The sequence below is a fragment of the Peromyscus eremicus genome, chromosome 16_21 (genome assembly GCF_949786415.1).
Source record: "Peromyscus eremicus chromosome 16_21, PerEre_H2_v1, whole genome shotgun sequence".
Taxonomy (NCBI): domain Eukaryota; kingdom Metazoa; phylum Chordata; class Mammalia; order Rodentia; family Cricetidae; genus Peromyscus; species Peromyscus eremicus.
In genome coordinates, this window is record NC_081432.1 from 54,136,141 (window position 1) to 54,154,373 (window position 18,233).

Below are 18,233 nucleotides of genomic sequence, written 5' to 3' on the forward strand. Positions count from 1 at the left end.
CTATGGTGCATCAGAGTTATCTCAGTGAACAGGATGTCTTAAGGCTGGAATTAATTCAGGTGTTCTAGGGTCCATTGGACTCACCAGTCTGTGGGGGCATAGCGGATATAAGATCTGGGTTAGGCCTGAAAGTTGGATATGCCAGGGGTAGGATCAGGAATATTTATCAAACTCGGCTCCACTATTGCATATTAATTGAAGTGTGTACTGGTTAGTGTAAACACTTGTGGAGACTAAAAACCTTAATGTCAGTAAAAATTAAGTAACTGTATCATAAATATTATGATACCATACTGGAATTAACAAACTCCAAATCATAAATTCAAACAAATACTAGGAGAGGATTAATATGCAAATAGTAAGATTTATTTAAATTTTTTTCAAACAATCAAGGTCAACACAGTCACCTGGACATGCAAATTCTGTTCATTACATTTCATTTTTATAAGGTGCTTGAAAAACTCAACAACTAAAATGTAAATTGAAGTTTAGAATTTGAACCACTAATTTCAGCGCATGTGAAGAGGAGCAAATGGTGGGAAGAAATCAAAGAAAGCTAATGGGGATTTATTTTCAGATATAATATCTAGGTAGAGCTAGGAAAGATGACTGACAGTTACAGTGGAAGTATAGGCTATTTCTTCACTCCATTGTGCTCTGGGAACCTGATTCTTATTTTCAGGATAGAGTTTCAGTGACCTTAGTCATACAGAAATTATATAACGTTGAGCTTGACTCAACTCCATAAATGTGTCACAATTCAGAGGTCAAGGTCCAAAGGTATTATTGATTATGTTATTTTAAAATCTTTGGATGTAAAATATTTCTACTAAATAGAACAACAGAGAAGAAAGGAATATCTACTGTTTGGAATCATTTCAATGTATCTGTACCTCTAATTTTCTAGTGGAAGGTGACCAGCCTAAGTAGAGGAAGTGGTCTTTCTTCACATGGCCCTGTTCATTTGTACTGGAAATTCAATGAATTTTGCCTTCACAGTTACATGTAGCTTTGCAATTTTGGTTAACCATTGGATGGTGACAGAATAGTGAAGGATCTATTGTTGCACAGTTCATATTCGCATCTTCATATTCACAACTATTTGCTGAAAAAAACAAAAGAATTCATTATTTTTGTTGTTATTTTCCTCTATTAACAGAGACAAAATAAAACATATGAATTGGGAGAAGGGGATTGAGCAAATGAATGAATGTACTTTAAAATTAGAGCTTTATGACATGCCTTTGATATGAATTAATGTATTTGTTCACTCACAAAATGCTTGAGAAATTTAACTTCAGTGGTTCTTTGAGGAACTAAGCTATCTAGAGGCTAGAAAGATGGCTCAGTGATTAAGAGTCCTTGCTCTTCTTGCAGAGAACCTGGTTTTGATTTTCAGAATCCACGTCATGGCTTAAGATAACCTGTAACTTCAGTTCCATGGGACCCAATGCTCTCTTCTGTTCTTCATGGTCACTGAGTTCAAATGAATGTGCATAAATACATACATGCACACAAACATTTATAAACATAAAATAAAGATAAATACTAAAAAAGAACCCCACTATTTAAAATGTCAGTCATTATGCAAGTAATTTCTAAATTTGTGAATGGTAAATATTTAAACTCTATATTCTTAGCAAAACAAGTTTCATAAACATGTTCTATAGCTACTGTTCCTAGCAGCTAGCCTCTTTATGTAAAAATACTGACCATTAAATCTTTCCAGAATGTTTTGTTGTCCATGATTGCCCTAAATTATGGTGATATTTTATTTGTATTAAAATGTTATTTGTATTTAATAAATAAAGTTGCCTGGGGGTCAGAGCTATTAGCAAGCCATAGGAAAGCAGGGCAGTGGTGACGTACGCTTGTAATCCCAGCACTTGGTAGGCAGAGCTAGGTAAGTCTCTGTGTGTTCAGGGATACAGCCAGTATTGGATACACATGCCTTTAATTTCAATACTAATCATAGAAAACCTGGAGGTCTATAAAAACAGGCCGTGACGAGGTGGTCATGTGGTTGGGTTTACAACCAAAGAGAAGGAAGAACAGGAACTCTATATAAAGACTTTAACACAGGGGTAGCTCTGGTTCAGAGAGATAGGACCACCACAAGAGGAAGGATAAGGTTTTAGCTCTTAGCTCTGACCTCTTGCTTTTCTTCGTTGCATTGGTTCTGTGTTTCTTATTTAAAAAGACAGTTGGTTACATCTACACTAGACTTTGAATCTGTTTTTCATACAAGATGAGCTAATTTTGTGAAAACAGAGGCTTGGAAAAGTAGGTAGTGGAGAATTTTCTTCTGATTATTAAATATTTATATACAAATGTACAGCAGTGACCAGAAACCCAAAAAACTCAATTGAAATTCATGACCCTACAGTCTTTGTCATGTCTTTGATGTATTTCGGCAGCTCATGAACCTCCATTCAGCTCACCCAGTCTCAGAGAATTGGAAATCCATAATTACCAAATAATTCAAAATATCTTGTTTATACCCTGTACTTTTGGTACCTTTTATTGAGAGAGAGTCTTATTTGTTGCCTAGTTTAGAATCTAGCCCATACACTCATATACCTCTGCTAATTCAACCTCCAGAGAAGCACCACTACAGCCACATGGCTAGTCCTCTTTCACTTTGTGTGGTGGTTCTCTGCAGGCTTTACAGCCAGCAGGAGGAAAAAAAAACATGATCCATGAAGAGATAAAAATGAAAGTCAGCCTGACTATATGGTAATGGTGCTGGTCCAGGACTTCTAGAGTCTGGCCGAGATCATTTTATATTAGCCATGTTTCAGTCCAGCACAATTTTGGAAAAAAAGTTATCTGGTAACAATTAACTCAGTCCCAAGTACACAGCAATTGAAGACATGTTTACATTGAGATTCTTTACAAAGTACATCTGGCTTCTTTCATAAGAATGGGTACCACTGACTCAGAGATAGTGTCCAAGATTTAGGGTCTAGGGAGATGATTGAAGTAAACATAACCCCTGAAGGTATCAGGATTGGCCAGGCCCTAAGATGACATAGAAGTCACTTAGGCTGTTGTAAAGCACAAGTGACATCACTTATAAGAATGGGTTTTATGACCTAAAATCAATGCTGAAGATTTACAGGTAAAGGGTCTAGAATAAGTAAAACAAATTCTGGGAGATACAGTGGAGCCTGTCTCATGAGATAGCAAAGGATCACCAGGATGTAAAACCTTGTAATACCCGACATTCCAGAAAGAGCAGTTATGCATCTCATTCCACTGAAGAGATAAACTCTGTTTAACTTTCCTGACTTCTCTGGTGCTTATCTGTGTGCACTAGGCCTTTTGGCCCTTTACACCTCTCCATATGCTTGTATATATTCATCATCACTGAACAAGCACAGTTAACATAAAAGTGTTAGTATTCTACCTCCTCTCTCTGCAACCCATTTTCATAACTTTTGTATTAATAACACAAAATGACTAGTTCTGAATCAATATCTCCTACTTGGCTCTTTCATTATGCTTTGTCTAAGAGCTCTTTGAAGGATACACTATACATAACACCTGGGAGATTGATACATGAAGATCAAGAAGTTTGGGATCAGACTAGACTACATAGTGAGTTCTAGGTGAGTTTTTTTTTTTACATAGTGAGACCCTATTTCAAAACTGAAAACAGCCTAAACCACAAATAAGTAAATTTAAACTTCAAAAATAAAAATAAAGGTCATTTTCTTTCTCTTTCTTTGTTAATTTTTCAATTTGCTATTTGTTAGTGCTAGGATAGTCTCTTTTTAAAACACATTCAGCAGAGCTGTGAATATTTGGTTCTTCCTTTTTTAGTTTATAATCTTAATATCATTAGTACTGTGAACTTTATTTAAACAAATGCACAATAAAGAATTCTGTAAATCACTGGAGAATGCACAAAAATCCCAGTGAATTGCCACCAGAATTTTCTATATTAACTTTGATGTTATTTTTATTTATATAAATACCTTATTGCTGTTACAGTTCCTTTATGTAGCCTGGGCTAACCTGGAGTTTGATCAATATTCCAACCTGGGTTTGAACTCCTGATTCTCCTTCTTCTGCCCACAGAATGTTGGGGTTACATTAATTCTTTGTATTTATATTCATAATAATACTAAAAATGAGATACTATGACATTCATTTCACTTCCTTCCTGTGATGAAATCTCTCACATCTTTATTATGGAAGGAGAGAACTAATTCATACAAGTTGTCCTCTAACCTCAACACACAATCACACACAGAAGCCATTTCACACATGCATGTCTGTACATATACAGAGTGACACAAATACCCATTCATAAATAAATAAAAATGTAACACAAAATTCAAATGATGCTCTGGAGGAGCTTGAGAATTTATTGTACTAAGCTCCTTGGTGGGCAAAGAATTGTAGTATATTTCTTCCTTCTCTGGGCTGACCTGTGTACTATTATCTCAACCACTTAGATATATATTGCTTTGTCTTCTTAAAATGCCAACATTAAGATCCCACTGTTATTGAAGATAAGAAAACTCACTTGAAATTTATGGAATTATAGCCACAGGAATATTTCTGTAGACTCAAAATAGCAATAATACCAATATAGTTGCAAGTATGCACTGATTTAGATGTTTCCTTCGACAACACAGAGTATCCTGTTTTTCAATGTCAAAAGTACATACATCCTAAACAAAGGAAAATTTGTAATTCTAAATTCTCTTGAAAATAAGTCCATGCTATTAAATCTTAAAACAGATTTGATATTATTATATTAATATGTTAATAAAACTTACTGCAGAGTCGATCTTTACAGTGTTCAGGACAAAGGGTACACGGTTCCCCTATTGTGTAAGGAATGTATTTCCGTCTTAAAATATTACCACTGAAAATGAAATAAAAATCATCAAATACTTTTAATTTTTCCTGTACACTCAAATACTTGCATATATCACACACACATTGTATATGTATATATATATATATATATATATATATATATACACATATATATACATGGAATCCTATTGAAAGATTTAGTTATGCCATACAAAAAAACTCTAACATTTCCTAAGAGTATTCAGATATAAATGTGAAATAATGGGATGATTAATCCATTCACTTTTTCCCTCAACCATCATGTCAGAACCTGAGCAACTGAAATAGAATAAATAAGAATCTAAAAGTTTAGAAATGTTTTATTGTTGAAACACTCTCTTCATTTCCTGATAAACCTGTAAAATACATAAGAGAGTAATGCTACTTGAGTGTAAAAAATATTTCCTATAGATAAAGTTAGATACAAGAAAATGCTGTGATTCCTATAGTGTGGATGAGGTACCGATGATGATGTACTGAGTTTTAGGTATTTAGTGTATAATTGTGAAAGTCCTAATGCTTAGGAATGTTTGGGTGTTTCTAAAGGTAGCGTGTGGGTTTGAGACTTCTATGCTTATCAAAATGAGAATATTAATGAGAAAAACTCTTTATATAAACTATCTGAATGGTGCAATACTCTGAAAGTGCCAAGCCGACGCCTCAGTAGGAGCATCGCTTAGCTGATCATCACAGGAAATTAGAAAAGTCAGATTCTCCATTGCACTAAGGGTGGCAGGGTGGTGTGTGAAATGCCCAAGGGCTTTCAGCAGAACCTCTCCTCTATATGCAGAACACAGCTCTAGGTGTACGAGCAATGTTAAAAATGAAAAAGTCATAAAGCAGTGTACAAGATCTGTCACTTGGCCCTCTTCATTATTCATCTGACACTTCTAGGTACCAAGCTCCAGTTGCTTACTTGACCAGGCAGCTGGATGGTGCCCAGTGGCTTCCTTCTTTGTATTACTTAATGCCAACAGAAACATGCTTGAAAATTCTTTGAGGATCCTACTATTCAACCCACAAACAGATTAGAAATTAATCATTTGAAAGACTTGATTTGAAGACCCTCAGCCTCTTGTTGTATAAGTTTCTTGTATTAAAAGAATAATAGAGCTGGAGAGATGTCTCAGGACTTAAAAGGACATTTCCCTTTAATAGACTTGGGTTTGGTTCCCAGCATCCACTTTAGGTGCCTTGCAGATGACTGTAACTCCAGTTCCAGGGGATTTGATGACTTTGGTGTCCACAAGTGTTTAGGGTTGACAAACTGGGATTGGATAACTTATCAGGAGTCTCCTCCATGAAGAAAACTGATCCTTTCTTAACACCCATAGCTTACCCATAGTTCCTTGTTCAGGTCAATGTAACCTTTTGTTATCACCCATGGTTGCCTCTCTGAACAAAGATAAGAGCTTATTGTTAAAAACATCACCAACTTCAGACACAGGAATTGGAGAAATTGAGCTGGAATTGACCTGGAAGCCTCTTTCTTCCAGATTAGCTCTCATAGTATTAAAATATCCTATATAAGCTGCAAGGGGAGAAAATAACCCATAGTTTTATCTTTCTGCAAAACTGTAACAATGACTAGCCTGCTTGCTATTTTTCCAAGCTTAATTTCTGTTTGCTTATTTATGCATGTGAACACCCATACACCCACAAAGGACAGAATAGGTCCTTAGTCCTAAAGTTAAAAATAGATATGACCTACTTGACATGGTTTCTTGGGTATCAAACTTGGATTCTCTGAAAGAACAGCAAAAATTCTCCACTACTGAGTCATCTCTATAGCCCAAATGTTGCTACCTTATACCTGTAAGAATTCACTAAGTTTTAACTTCAAAGGCTCTTTGAGAGGTCCTTAATATATTACAAATAGTTAAGAAAGCTAAAATCTTAAAACTTTTTCCTTAGAACTTACTAAAAAATTCTGAAAAATTCATTTATTATATCTTGATTTTAAAGCCAGAAATTTACTTCCCTTCTATGCTATGTTTGAGACCTTAAAAAAAATTCCCATGAAAAAAATGAATATATATTCATAACTTAATGTTAGCTGAATTTTTCTTTAAAAATACTTTAATTACATCTGTATCTATGTTTGTCCATGTTAGGCTTTGTGCTAGTACAATAACAAAGCTGAGATCATGAATTTGTGAGAAAGTGTGGGGTAGGAAGATTTCAAGCAGAGGGGGTATGGAAATGAAGGAAATACAGTACTGCTATATAAAATTCACAAAAAAATAAAACAAACTCTTTTTTGGAATTTTGTGAAACTATTTTCTGTGTTGTCCTGTCTGGCCTCAAACTCACAAAGATTGCCTGATTCTGTCTTCCAAGTCCTAGGATTAAAGTGCAGTTTCACACTACTGCACCTCAACAATTAAATTTTAAAAACAGATACAACAACCTATATAATCAGGGGTAGGATCAATTAATTAGAAGCACCACAATCACTAACCTGTGTCACTCACTCATGTTCACTCCTGGTCTACTATTAAAAGTTTGTAGCCTACAAACATAGCATGAACAGACAATACGAATCTTACAATCCTCATACTTGGGTAATCATGAGGTCACCATTAGTCCAGAAAACAGCAATGGAGTAGGGAAGAGAAATCATTCTTAAAGGTGAGGAAAACGCTTCCTAGGATGATTCATGGAACTGATGAGATGGACATTTCAAAGATTTAGTTAAATAAGTTTCAACTCTAGGGAATATTTAGAAGTTTTTATTTCCCTCTCCATGTGTAAAATATCTTTAATTTGCTTTTATACTATGATAATTTAAAAATGTCAAATTGCATTTGAAAATGAACTTTGAAGCAGATACTTACAGAGGACAATAGTGACAAATATATACATATTCCAATAATTGGTAAGGGCACTTAGCAACTCCACATGCAACTTGGAAAGATGAATTCCAAACAACCTATACACCCAGAGACAAAGACAAGGCACAGGTCAGATAGGAAAATAATGCAGAAAAACAAATACAAAATTAAAAACACCATTGGTATACTTTATTTCTATATGCCTTATAGATATATTTAAGTGATTGAATCAAACTACAGATGTTAGAACATCCCTAAGGGGCTATTGTTGGTCAGCTAGTCTGGCAAAACTTTCAGGAAGCACTCAGTGGAGTTTATAAAGGCTGAGAGTGGCTTCAGCCCCATCTCCAAGAAGCTTTATTCTTCTTTCTCATCTTTGACAGTTTCCATGATGATGAGGATACAGAAGGCTGAGATGAGGCCAAAGAGCTTCGTGTCAAAATGAAAGGCATCAAAGAATCTATGGACACCAGGAAGACCCTGGTGTGATGTATAACTCCTCTGACACTACTTTCAGCCGTACAGGCATGTGACCATAAACAACTAAAGGGTAATTTGGATATCGGGTCAATTCCTGGTCAGACACCAAACTGACCAAGATGTTGCAGGTGACTACTCTGAGTGCCTTTGCAAAAACAGTGTCCTATGTCCATAGAACCCTGGCCTTGAAAGATGAACCAGAACTCCCTCCCCCCAGTATCATAGAAGATAGGGTTCAGTTTGATATTCTAAGGTGTGATCATGAGTATCTTCTTATCTGTGTGGACAGGGATCATGAGTGGCTTGCAAACCTTTCTGGTTCATCGTGATGAAAGGCCAACACTCAGCATATTTCCTAGAAGTTGTATGTGGTAGATGCTTCTTTGTGGAGCTCTGGCCTTGGATACCCTAGTTTCCTCCTGAAACTGTGTTTCAGCTCAAGTCTCTCAGCCTACAGAATCGGATCAGGTCAGATATTGGGAGTTGACCCATGCCTGTACCACAACTGGATCTTTCCTTTACCCAGCCAAGCAGGATCCCCATATCATCTACTTCCTAGTTATGGAAGGCCCTCTTTGACTATGGACAGGATGGAGCCAAAATCGTATAATTCTTGCTAAAAGAGTCATTTTATTTGATAGGAAAGGGCCCAAGGCCCTGGCCTTTAGATCCAGCAGGAAGGTAGCTGTCAGGTTTTCTGGTAATAAAAGTCCAGGAGACTTTCCCCTTTTCACTCAGGAGCCATACAGACCTGATGTACAGTCCTGTTAAAGTCTGGGGAGGTGCCTTAGAATATAGGCTATTACCTCTGTTTGGGGACTTGAGTCAAGAAATTATGATTAGAAAAATAATCAAGTATGTTCCCTTACAAAGATTAGATAAGCCATTGAAAGCTGGCAGCTCAAATAGCCAATGAGTGTCAAGACCAATGAACAACAAACAACTCAAGATCTTCCCCAAGGTGTACAGATGGTGTGCACTCTCTCTATGCTCCCTGAAATTGGGAGAATGTGATAGGATGACAGGAAGTTCAAAACCATTCTGAGCTACATAGTGAGACCATGTCTCAAAAAGAAAATAAAAACTCTCTGTCCTGAAATTCTTTACTGAAATCAATCAAGTAATTAAAAATATTTCCTTGCCTAGCACTTACAGAGAGAGTATTTTTCTTACCTGAGTATAATTTCCAACTATTGCATCAGCTGGAATTGGGCCTAAACCAAACTTGAAATCTTTGGCTTCATCAAACCAGCTTTGGATTACATGAGACCATGATGCTGGATAACTTGCCATGAAGACATTCTCACCACATGTTGTATCTAAGAAAAAAGACAGACCACTCACAAAGACAGCAATAAAGGAAAAAAGAGGAACATAAACACACACACACACACACACACACACACACACACACACACACACACACACACAGAATCCCTGCTTTTTAAAGTCATTACTCGCAGTTCCTTTTGAATATTGCTTAAGAAACATGATTCAAACCTGATGAACCTTTAGCTGAACAGTAGCCATAGGTATTCAATATGTGTGTGCTAAACACGATGAGCACTAAGTAGATAGAGAAATCTTTTCTTCAGTAGCTTCTATCCTCAAACTCATTCATCCACACATTAAATTCTCCACACCTGTGTGCATATGTGTATGTGTGTGTGCATGCCTGTGCCTCAAGTGTACCAAATGTGGATTTGCAGTCTTAAAGAAGACCAAGATTAACTCCTTTCATTTCTCTCCTGAGTAGCAGGAGATTTTCTATAACAATTTTATGTATTTAGCATTATTGTTCTGTGTGAGCCTTCTTTACAGTTATTCTTTAAAAACTACAAGTACAAAGCAAACAAAACAGAAAGGATTATATTTTCAAAGTATATAGGTCATCTGTGGTGATATTTTATTTGTGCTCTAATAAACAAAGCTTTTATGGAGATCAGAGGAAAAATCTAGAAACTATGTTAAGCAGAGAGGCTAGGCAGTGGTAGTCCATGCCTTTAATCCTAGCATTCTGGAGGCAGAGAGTCATCTGGATCTCTGTGAGTTCAAGGTCACATTGGGAACATAGCCTGGCATGGTGGCACACGCCTTTAAACCCAGCACTAGTTGATCATAGAAGTCTGGAGGTCTATACAGACAGACAGGAAGTAATAGAACTGGAAGGGAAGAGGAAGTGATACAGCTGGGTAGAGGGAAGAAGTAAGATGACAGAGCTCAGAAAGGTATATAGGCATGAGTGTACAGGAAGTAGTTGTCTCTTTGGCTGAGGATTTCCTAGAAGTAAGACGTGGCTGGCTTGCTCTCTGATCTTTCAGCTTTCACCCCAATTCATAGCTCTGGGTTTTTTATTAATAAGACCGTTTAGCAAATCATGTTACAGTCATGTCTTACCTAGAATATTAAAACTTCATGGGCCAGATTTTCTTCAAAGAATGGGAAAAAAAGCATCTTTTAACCTCCAAAAATAGCTTATTATTTTTATCAAGCTCTGTAAATAAAAAATTACTTTAAACTTTAACAATATTTTAGCCTTTTAAATTATATTTTAGTCATTATGTTATTAAATTAGAAATGTCTAAGAAGTAAAACCTTTAAAAGAGATTATTAATTTATTAGGTTTAAATTGGACCAAAGGTGATCATTTTTAATGTTTTAAGAAATATATTATCTCATGGTCTATTTATTAATTTTGTTATCATTTTTACACTTCCTTATGTAAATATTGTTTCATAGTTTATTTTTAATTTAACATAATATGTCCTTTTAGGCTTTCATAAGTTGAGCTCACAAAAAATGAAGGAAGAGCTGGGTGCACACACATTGGTGGCTTTCACACAAAATCCCAGGACTTAGCAAGCTAAGGTGGGAAGGTCAGAAATTTGAAGATATCCTGGGATATACAGTGAGACCTGTCTCCTCCCCATCAAAAATAATGAAGGAAATAGTAAATGTAAATACTAAGATATTTGATATTTCTTGAGCAAAATGAAGAATTAGTTGATCAAATTAAATATATTTTTATAATTAAAAAAATAGCTTGGAAACACAAAAAGCCACATCATTAATAATTGGGTTGAAAACAGAAATTCTAATTTCAGAGTGCTGGAGAAATGGCTGAGCATGTAGGAATATACCTCCCTATTTCAGCAGACTTCAATCCAACTCCTAACATCCATACAGTGTAGCTTACCACCACGTGTGACAACAGCACTGTGACAACCACCTGTAACCTGTAAACTCCAGAGGGTCTGGTGCCTTCTTCTGGCCTCTAGAAGCATTCTTACATACATGCACACATGCATAAATACACAGAGATACACAAACACATAGATAAAACCATAATAGGATAAAATTAAAAAGAGAATCTAATTACACATTTTCTTTATAAGGCCATAATTAGCAATTATTTTCATCCAGACATCAGTTTCTAATCTTCAAAGCAGAGAAAGAGAAGATCCACATCTTGCTTTAATTGTAAACTGGTTGCAAGGCACAAAACTGGCCTCAGGAAAGACAGTTTGTGTAAAATATAAAACATTCAATGAGCACAAACTGCAGACTTTCAGAGCCATCTCTGCCCCAGAGATATTTAAATTTTAAAAAATGCAGCATCAGAATGGATGTTTATTTACAATTTTTTGTTAGCACAATATGAGAAAATGGGCTTTCCTGTGTTACTCTCCATTCAAACATAAGTGATTTTTAGTTTACATACTGGTAGTCCTTAAATCTGCAGGACTGTGTTGGTAAGTGCACTGGCTTGCCCATTTCTGTGCATTCACTTGGGCATCATTGCTCCATTGCTGAAGAAGAAAAAAAAAGAAGATATCCATGGAGTAACTCAAACATCAGCGTCACATGATCTTTGTACACAGGCTAATATCATTGCAAAATTTCTGTAGGCACCTTAAGATTTTCATCATAATCAATATATAATATAGTATATGTATAAATTTTTATGCTAGCATGTATATTATCAGCTTTCATGGTGGCATTTATAAATAAGTTTATTTTTGCATGTTTTCCTCCCCCCATCTTCCTGATCCTGCCCATCCTCCCATGCATGCCCTCTCACCCACAGCCTCCATTTGATGCCACATTTGTTCTCTTTCCTTCCATTTCCCATCCCTTCTATAGTCCTTCCCAACCCCCAACATTGATCTTCTTAGTAGTTTCATAAACTATGTCCGAAGATACTCCCTCTTATCTATGGACTGTTCTGTACCAAATAAATACAAGTAGTCTGTCTTCCCAAGGCCACAAAAAAGTATTAAAACTTTTAATGGTCTAAAATTACTGAAATCACAACAGGAATCATTAAAGACTGAGTAATTGCTATAGAGCGAGTATCACTAACCATGTTGAAGGACTAAGACTATTTTTACAGCTGTAAGAAGATGCCTCATAAATCCTAGCTTCATTTTTTACCTCATTAAATAAATTTAAGAAACACAGGGACTTTGGATCTGGATCCAGAGAGTAGACTATTTAGATGAAAGGTCATTGGACCTTAAAGGAGAAATCTTCTGAACTTAGGAGAAAAGAGTGAGCCAAAATAACATCATGGCTTTTCACTGGAGACCAAACTCAAAAGATTTGATTTTAGTTCAGTAACTATAATTGATATAGCTCCATAATACCAATGAGTCACTGTTATAAAAGAAATTTAATGAATAGTACTCTGATCGTTGCACAGCCAAAAACAGTAGAGAAGTAGAGAACCAACTCAGTCTCTACATGCATGCTATAGCATATGGACACCCCCACACACACATGCACATAAACAAAACAATGAATACTTTTTGTTTTTTTAAAAAATAGAATCTATAATAGAGGCAGACCCTCTTAAAGCACACAGGAGAGGTCAGATGCTATCCTCAGACTCCAAACACAGCTCTCCAAATGCACTGTCCTGTTGTGAGCCCTCACCATCTTTAGTAAGTCACTACCAGGTGGACAAACCATTCTTCTGAGTTGGTTGTGCTTGTTTACAATCTCTTCTTGGACTGACACTCTAGTGGTTGTCAAATCCTCAAATGTCATATTCTGAAAGAAAATAAAAGTAAAGTCACGTTAGTGTATGTTAAGGTTGCATTTAAAAGTGAATAAGTTGTCTAAGGTGAATGAAAGTCATTTTAAAGTACTCGGGCCAATGTTAGTCATTAAGCCTTGATAATAAATTTAAGAAAATCTATGACTTTTCATGAGAAACACTTTAAATATAAATTTTGAAATTAAAATGAATTTATGATATGTCAAATTAAAAACTCTTCTGAGGCTACAAATGTCAATTTTGATTTAAGAGAGATCTATAATAATAGCCATGCAAAGTAGTGTGGTGGTATTTTACTTGTACTGAAATGTGATTTTAATTGTATGTTAATAAATAAAGTTGCCTGGGGGTCAGAGTTTTAGAGCCATAGCAAGTGCATGGCGGTGGTGGCGCACGCTTTTAAGGACCTGGAGGGCGGTACATACAGGCAGTGACGTGTTTAGGTTTACAACCAATGAGAAGGCAGAACAGCTTGACTATAAAAAGACATACACACAGGAAGTAGGCCCTTTTTTCGGAGAGCTCTCTTGGCTGAAGCAGGATAGCTGAAGCAGGAAGGGTAAGGCTCTTAGTTCTGACCTCTTGGCTTTCTTCTCTGAATCGGCTCTGTGTTTCTTATTTAATAAGACGGTTAGTTACATCTACATTTGGCGCCCAACGTAACAAGAATCCATTAAAAACCGCTTAACTTGGCTTGGCGGCAGGTCCGGTTTCCCGCCAGGGCGGCCGGCAGGTCCGGTTTCCCGCCAGGGCAGCCGGCTCCCTAGCCCAGGCCCAGGTCGGCTTGGCCTCAGGCCGGACTAACCTTGAGCTACTTGCTTAAAGCCGTGCTACAAACAACTCAGGCCTGCCCTGCCGAACAGGGCCCCTGCCTGTAAAGCCAACGCACGTGGTTGGAGCTTAAGGTAGCCAGAGCCAAGGCTTGACTAGGCTGAAGCGGGAACACGTGGCTGGATTCAAGCTCTTACGCAGAACTTGTGGCTACGCTTGCTCTCTCTCTCTCTCTCTCTCTCTCTCTCTCTCTCTCTCTCTCTCTCTGGACTCACACCTCGGACACTAGGTGGCTGTTTTGAAATTCCCTCGGATTGGTACTATTCTACGAGGACTTGGTAAGTCACTTAACATATCAGATATTTTAAAGGAAACTATTTAAAAGAAAAATTTTTTTCCACATTTAAAAAGAATGGGTTTTCTGTGTACATTGGAAGAAAATTGGGCTTTGTTTGCAATTTTAGACAGTCTGACAATGGAACAGCTATATGAGAAGATTAATGTTGATCGAATTATGCATTTTATTACTATGTTTATCCTCATTTTACTATTTAAAAAGATAGTCAATTTAAGTGCCAGGGTGACAGCTTTAGAAAAACCTATTAAACCTGTAAAAACTCAGACAGAAGAAACTAACAGTGAAGTTGCTTCAAGATTGGATCATAGGGTTACAGAAAGAAAGCCTGTTTTCACACAGTCACCCTTAGTTTGTCCAGTAACCGTACAACAGTCGCCTGATCAAATGACTACACAAAATATTTGGGCTCCAATTGAAATGTTAGATTTACGAAGGTTTAAGGAGGCAATAGTATCTTATGGCATGCATTCCCCATATGTAAAGCAAATGTTAAACTCTTGGTCAACATATAATAGGATTGTACCACAGGACTGGCGGGAGCTGGCACAAGCTGTTCTTGAACCCAGTCAAAGGCTTCAGTGGCTAACTTGGTTCAAGGACGAAGCTAAAAACATAGAAAAACAGTGGAGGGATAAAGGAATACAAGTCTGCCAGGATCAGCTTATTGGAGAAGGTCAATATGCTTCAGCACAAACACAATGTTTATATGATGTCCAAACCCTAATTTTATGTCGAACAGCAGCCTTGAATGCATGGGACAGAGTTGAGGAACCAGGAAAAAAAACTGAGTCATTTACAAAGGTTGTACAAGGCCCAAAAGAATCTTTCACAGATTTTTTACAAAGACTGACTTCAGCAGTAAAGAGAATGGTCCCGGATTCAGAAGCTAGTAAGATAATAATTGAATCTTTGGCCTTTGAGAATGTGAATGTAGCATGCAAAACAATAATCAGGCCGTTAAAGGCAAGATCTGCACCTTTGGAAGATTGGATTAGAGACACGGTTAATGTTGAAGCTCATGAGCATGATAATACATGGGTAGGAGAAGCAATTTCAAAAGGTTTGAGAAATGTTAGATGTTTTGGATGTGGAAAGCAAGGACATTTGAAAAGGGACTGTAAACAGGTCATTCCTAGAAACAATGTTTCTTCAAGGAACAATGGCAACAGAATGCCCCTTCCTTCTGGAGTATGCAGAAGGTGTGGTAAGGGAAAACACTGGACCAACAAATGTAGATCAACAAGGGACAGACAGGGTAATCCTTTGCCTCAGTCTTTGGGAAACTCCCAGAGGGGCCTCATGCAGGCCCCAATAGCAAATCCAGTTCAAACCTTTCCTGCAGTTGTAGAGGAAACCCCTACTCAGAGCAATTAAATAACCAAATGCCTATTGGAATAAGTCATGCTGGTCAGGATAATGAAACAGAGAGAACAGAAAATTCAGGAGAAAACATAAAGAAAAATTTTTGGCAAACTTCTATTAATGAACAAAGACCAAAATTATCGATAAAAATAAATGGTGTTTTGTTGTCTGGTCTGGTAGACACAGGTGTGGATATTACCATAATTGCACCAGAATTTTGGCATCCAACTTGGCCTCTTCAGGAGGTAAACGTTCAACTGTTAGGAATTGGGACATTATCTCAGGTGAAACAGAGTGCAAGATGGCTTGAATGTATAGGTCCAGAAGGACAGAGAGGAAAATTGAAACCATATGTAGCTAACATAGCTATGAACCTGTGGGGTCGAGACTTGTTACAACAATGGAATACTCAGATTAACATCCCTCCAATCTCAGAAACAAATCATAAACTAGCACATGTTTCTGAGAGAAATATTAGAAGGCAATATTCTGAATGGTCACCAGCCATCCATATTATACAAGAACAGGGCACAACAACTGATGATCTTCCAAAGACATCAACAGCTCTACCTTTAAAATGGTTAACAGACAAGCCTGTATGGGTCCAGCAATGGCCTTTAACAACAGAGAAACTCCAGGCTTTAGAAGAGCTGGTAGAAGAACAGTTAAATGCTCAGCATATTGAGGAATCAACCAGCCCTTGGAATTCTCCTGTATTTGTTATTAAAAAGAAATCTGGTAAATGGAGAATGGTAACAGACCTTAGAGCAATTAACAAAGTAATTCAGCCAATGGGCTCTCTACAATCTGGAATTCCTTTGCCTACTCTGTTACCAAAAGGATGGCCTCTCATAGTTATTGATTTAAAAGACTGTTTCTTTTCAATACCTTTACAAGAAAAAGACAGAGAAAGATTTGCTTTCACAGTGCCTACTTATAATAATTCTCAACCGGTTAAAAGATTTCAATGGAGGGTCCTCCCACAGGGAATGTTGAATAGCCCAACTCTGTGCCAATATTTTGTACAACAGCCATTGGAAGTGATACGTAAAAAATTTCCTAAATCTATAATTTTTTTTTTTTTGGTTTTTTTTTTTTGGTTTTTCGAGACAGGGTTTCTCTGTGTAGCTTTGTGCCTTTCCTGGAACTCACTTGGTAGCCCAGGCTGGCCTTGAACTCACAGAGATCCGCCTGGCTCTACCTCCCGAGTGCTGGGATTAAAGGCGTGCGCCACCACCGCCAGGCTAAATCTATAATTTATCATTATATGGATGATATTTTACTAGCTGATTCAAATGCAGATACTTTAGAAAGAATGTTTGAAGAAGTAAAGAAAATTTTGCCTTCCTGGGGATTACAAATTGCTCCTGAAAAAGATACAAAGAGGAGATTCTATTAATTATTTAGGATATAAAATAGAGCTACAAAAAATTAGACCCCAAAAGGTGCAAATTAGGAGAGATAGACTACAGACTCTTAATGACTTTCAAAGATTATTTGGAGATATTTCTCATCTACGAACTATTGTTGGGGTAAAAAATGATGAACTACATAATTTGTTCAAAACCTTAGAAGGTGACAAGGACTTAAATAGTCCAAGAGAATTATCACCTGAAGCTGAGAAAGAATTGGCCTTGGTAGAAAAGAAAGTACATGAAGGGCACGTGGATCGTATTGATCCAAAGCTGGATTGCATTTTGGTTATTTTACCTTCTAGGCATTCTCCTACAGGAATATTAATGCAGAGGGAAGATATTATATTAGAATGGATATTTTTACCAAATAAACCAAATAAAAAATTAAAAACTTATGTGGAAAAAATCTCTGACTTGATTTGGAAAGGAAAATTGAGACTTCATCAATTAGCAGGAATAAACCCAGCAGAAATTGTTGTACCTTTAACTAAGGAGGACATTGAAAAATTATGGACAGAAAGTGAACCTTGGCAAAGAGCTTGCAGTAATTTTAAGGGAGAAATTAACAGCAAATATCCCAAAAGCGATAGAATTGATCTTATAAAGAGAGCTGATTGGATCTTGCCTCGAATTGTACGGGAAAAAGCCCATATCTGGAGTTCGTACATTTTATACAGATGCCAACAAACAAGGAAAGGCAGGTTACAAATCAGAAAATTTAAGTAAAGTGGTTCAAAGTCCTTATAATTCAGTTCAAAAATCAGAATTGTATGCTATTCTGTTGGTATTAATGGATTTTTCAGAACCTCTCAACATAGTAACTGACTCTCAGTATGCTGAAAGAGTAGTATTACATATTGAGACTGCAGAATTTATCCCTGATGCTTCAGAATTAACTTCACTATTTATTCAATTACAAGATACAATCAGGAAAAGGAGTCATCCTTTATATATAACTCCTATATGTATATTTCTAATTGTACTTATATCATTCATTTAACAATGCAATTTTCTGATCCTTGAATGTTACTATTACCAACTATTAGGATATAAAAAAATGAAAGTTAGTAGTTAGACATTAT

At 36.7% G+C, this 18,233-nt stretch overlaps 1 protein-coding gene across 4 annotated transcripts in view; it reads right to left on the minus strand.

Moving 5' to 3' along the window:
- Positions 1-344: 344 nt before the first annotated feature.
- The window catches only part of LOC131926236 (cysteine-rich secretory protein 1-like), a 42,342-nt gene continuing 24,453 nt past the window's right edge, over positions 345-18,233 (minus strand). For 3 of the 4 annotated variants that reach the window (XM_059281556.1, XM_059281554.1, XM_059281555.1), the window contains exons 3-8: positions 13,122-13,238; positions 11,908-11,995; positions 9,360-9,505; positions 7,710-7,804; positions 4,791-4,879; positions 345-1,105 (exon numbers count right to left, since the gene is read on the minus strand). In XM_059281556.1, the coding sequence (XP_059137539.1) occupies positions 978-1,105; positions 4,791-4,879; positions 7,710-7,804; positions 9,360-9,505; positions 11,908-11,995; positions 13,122-13,238 (663 nt within the window). In that variant the 3' untranslated portion in view covers positions 345-977. Of the gene's footprint in view, positions 1,106-4,790; positions 4,880-7,709; positions 7,805-9,359; positions 9,506-11,907; positions 11,996-13,121; positions 13,239-13,737; positions 13,871-18,233 lie in introns of those variants that run through there. The other variant, XM_059281557.1, reaches the window with a different exon arrangement.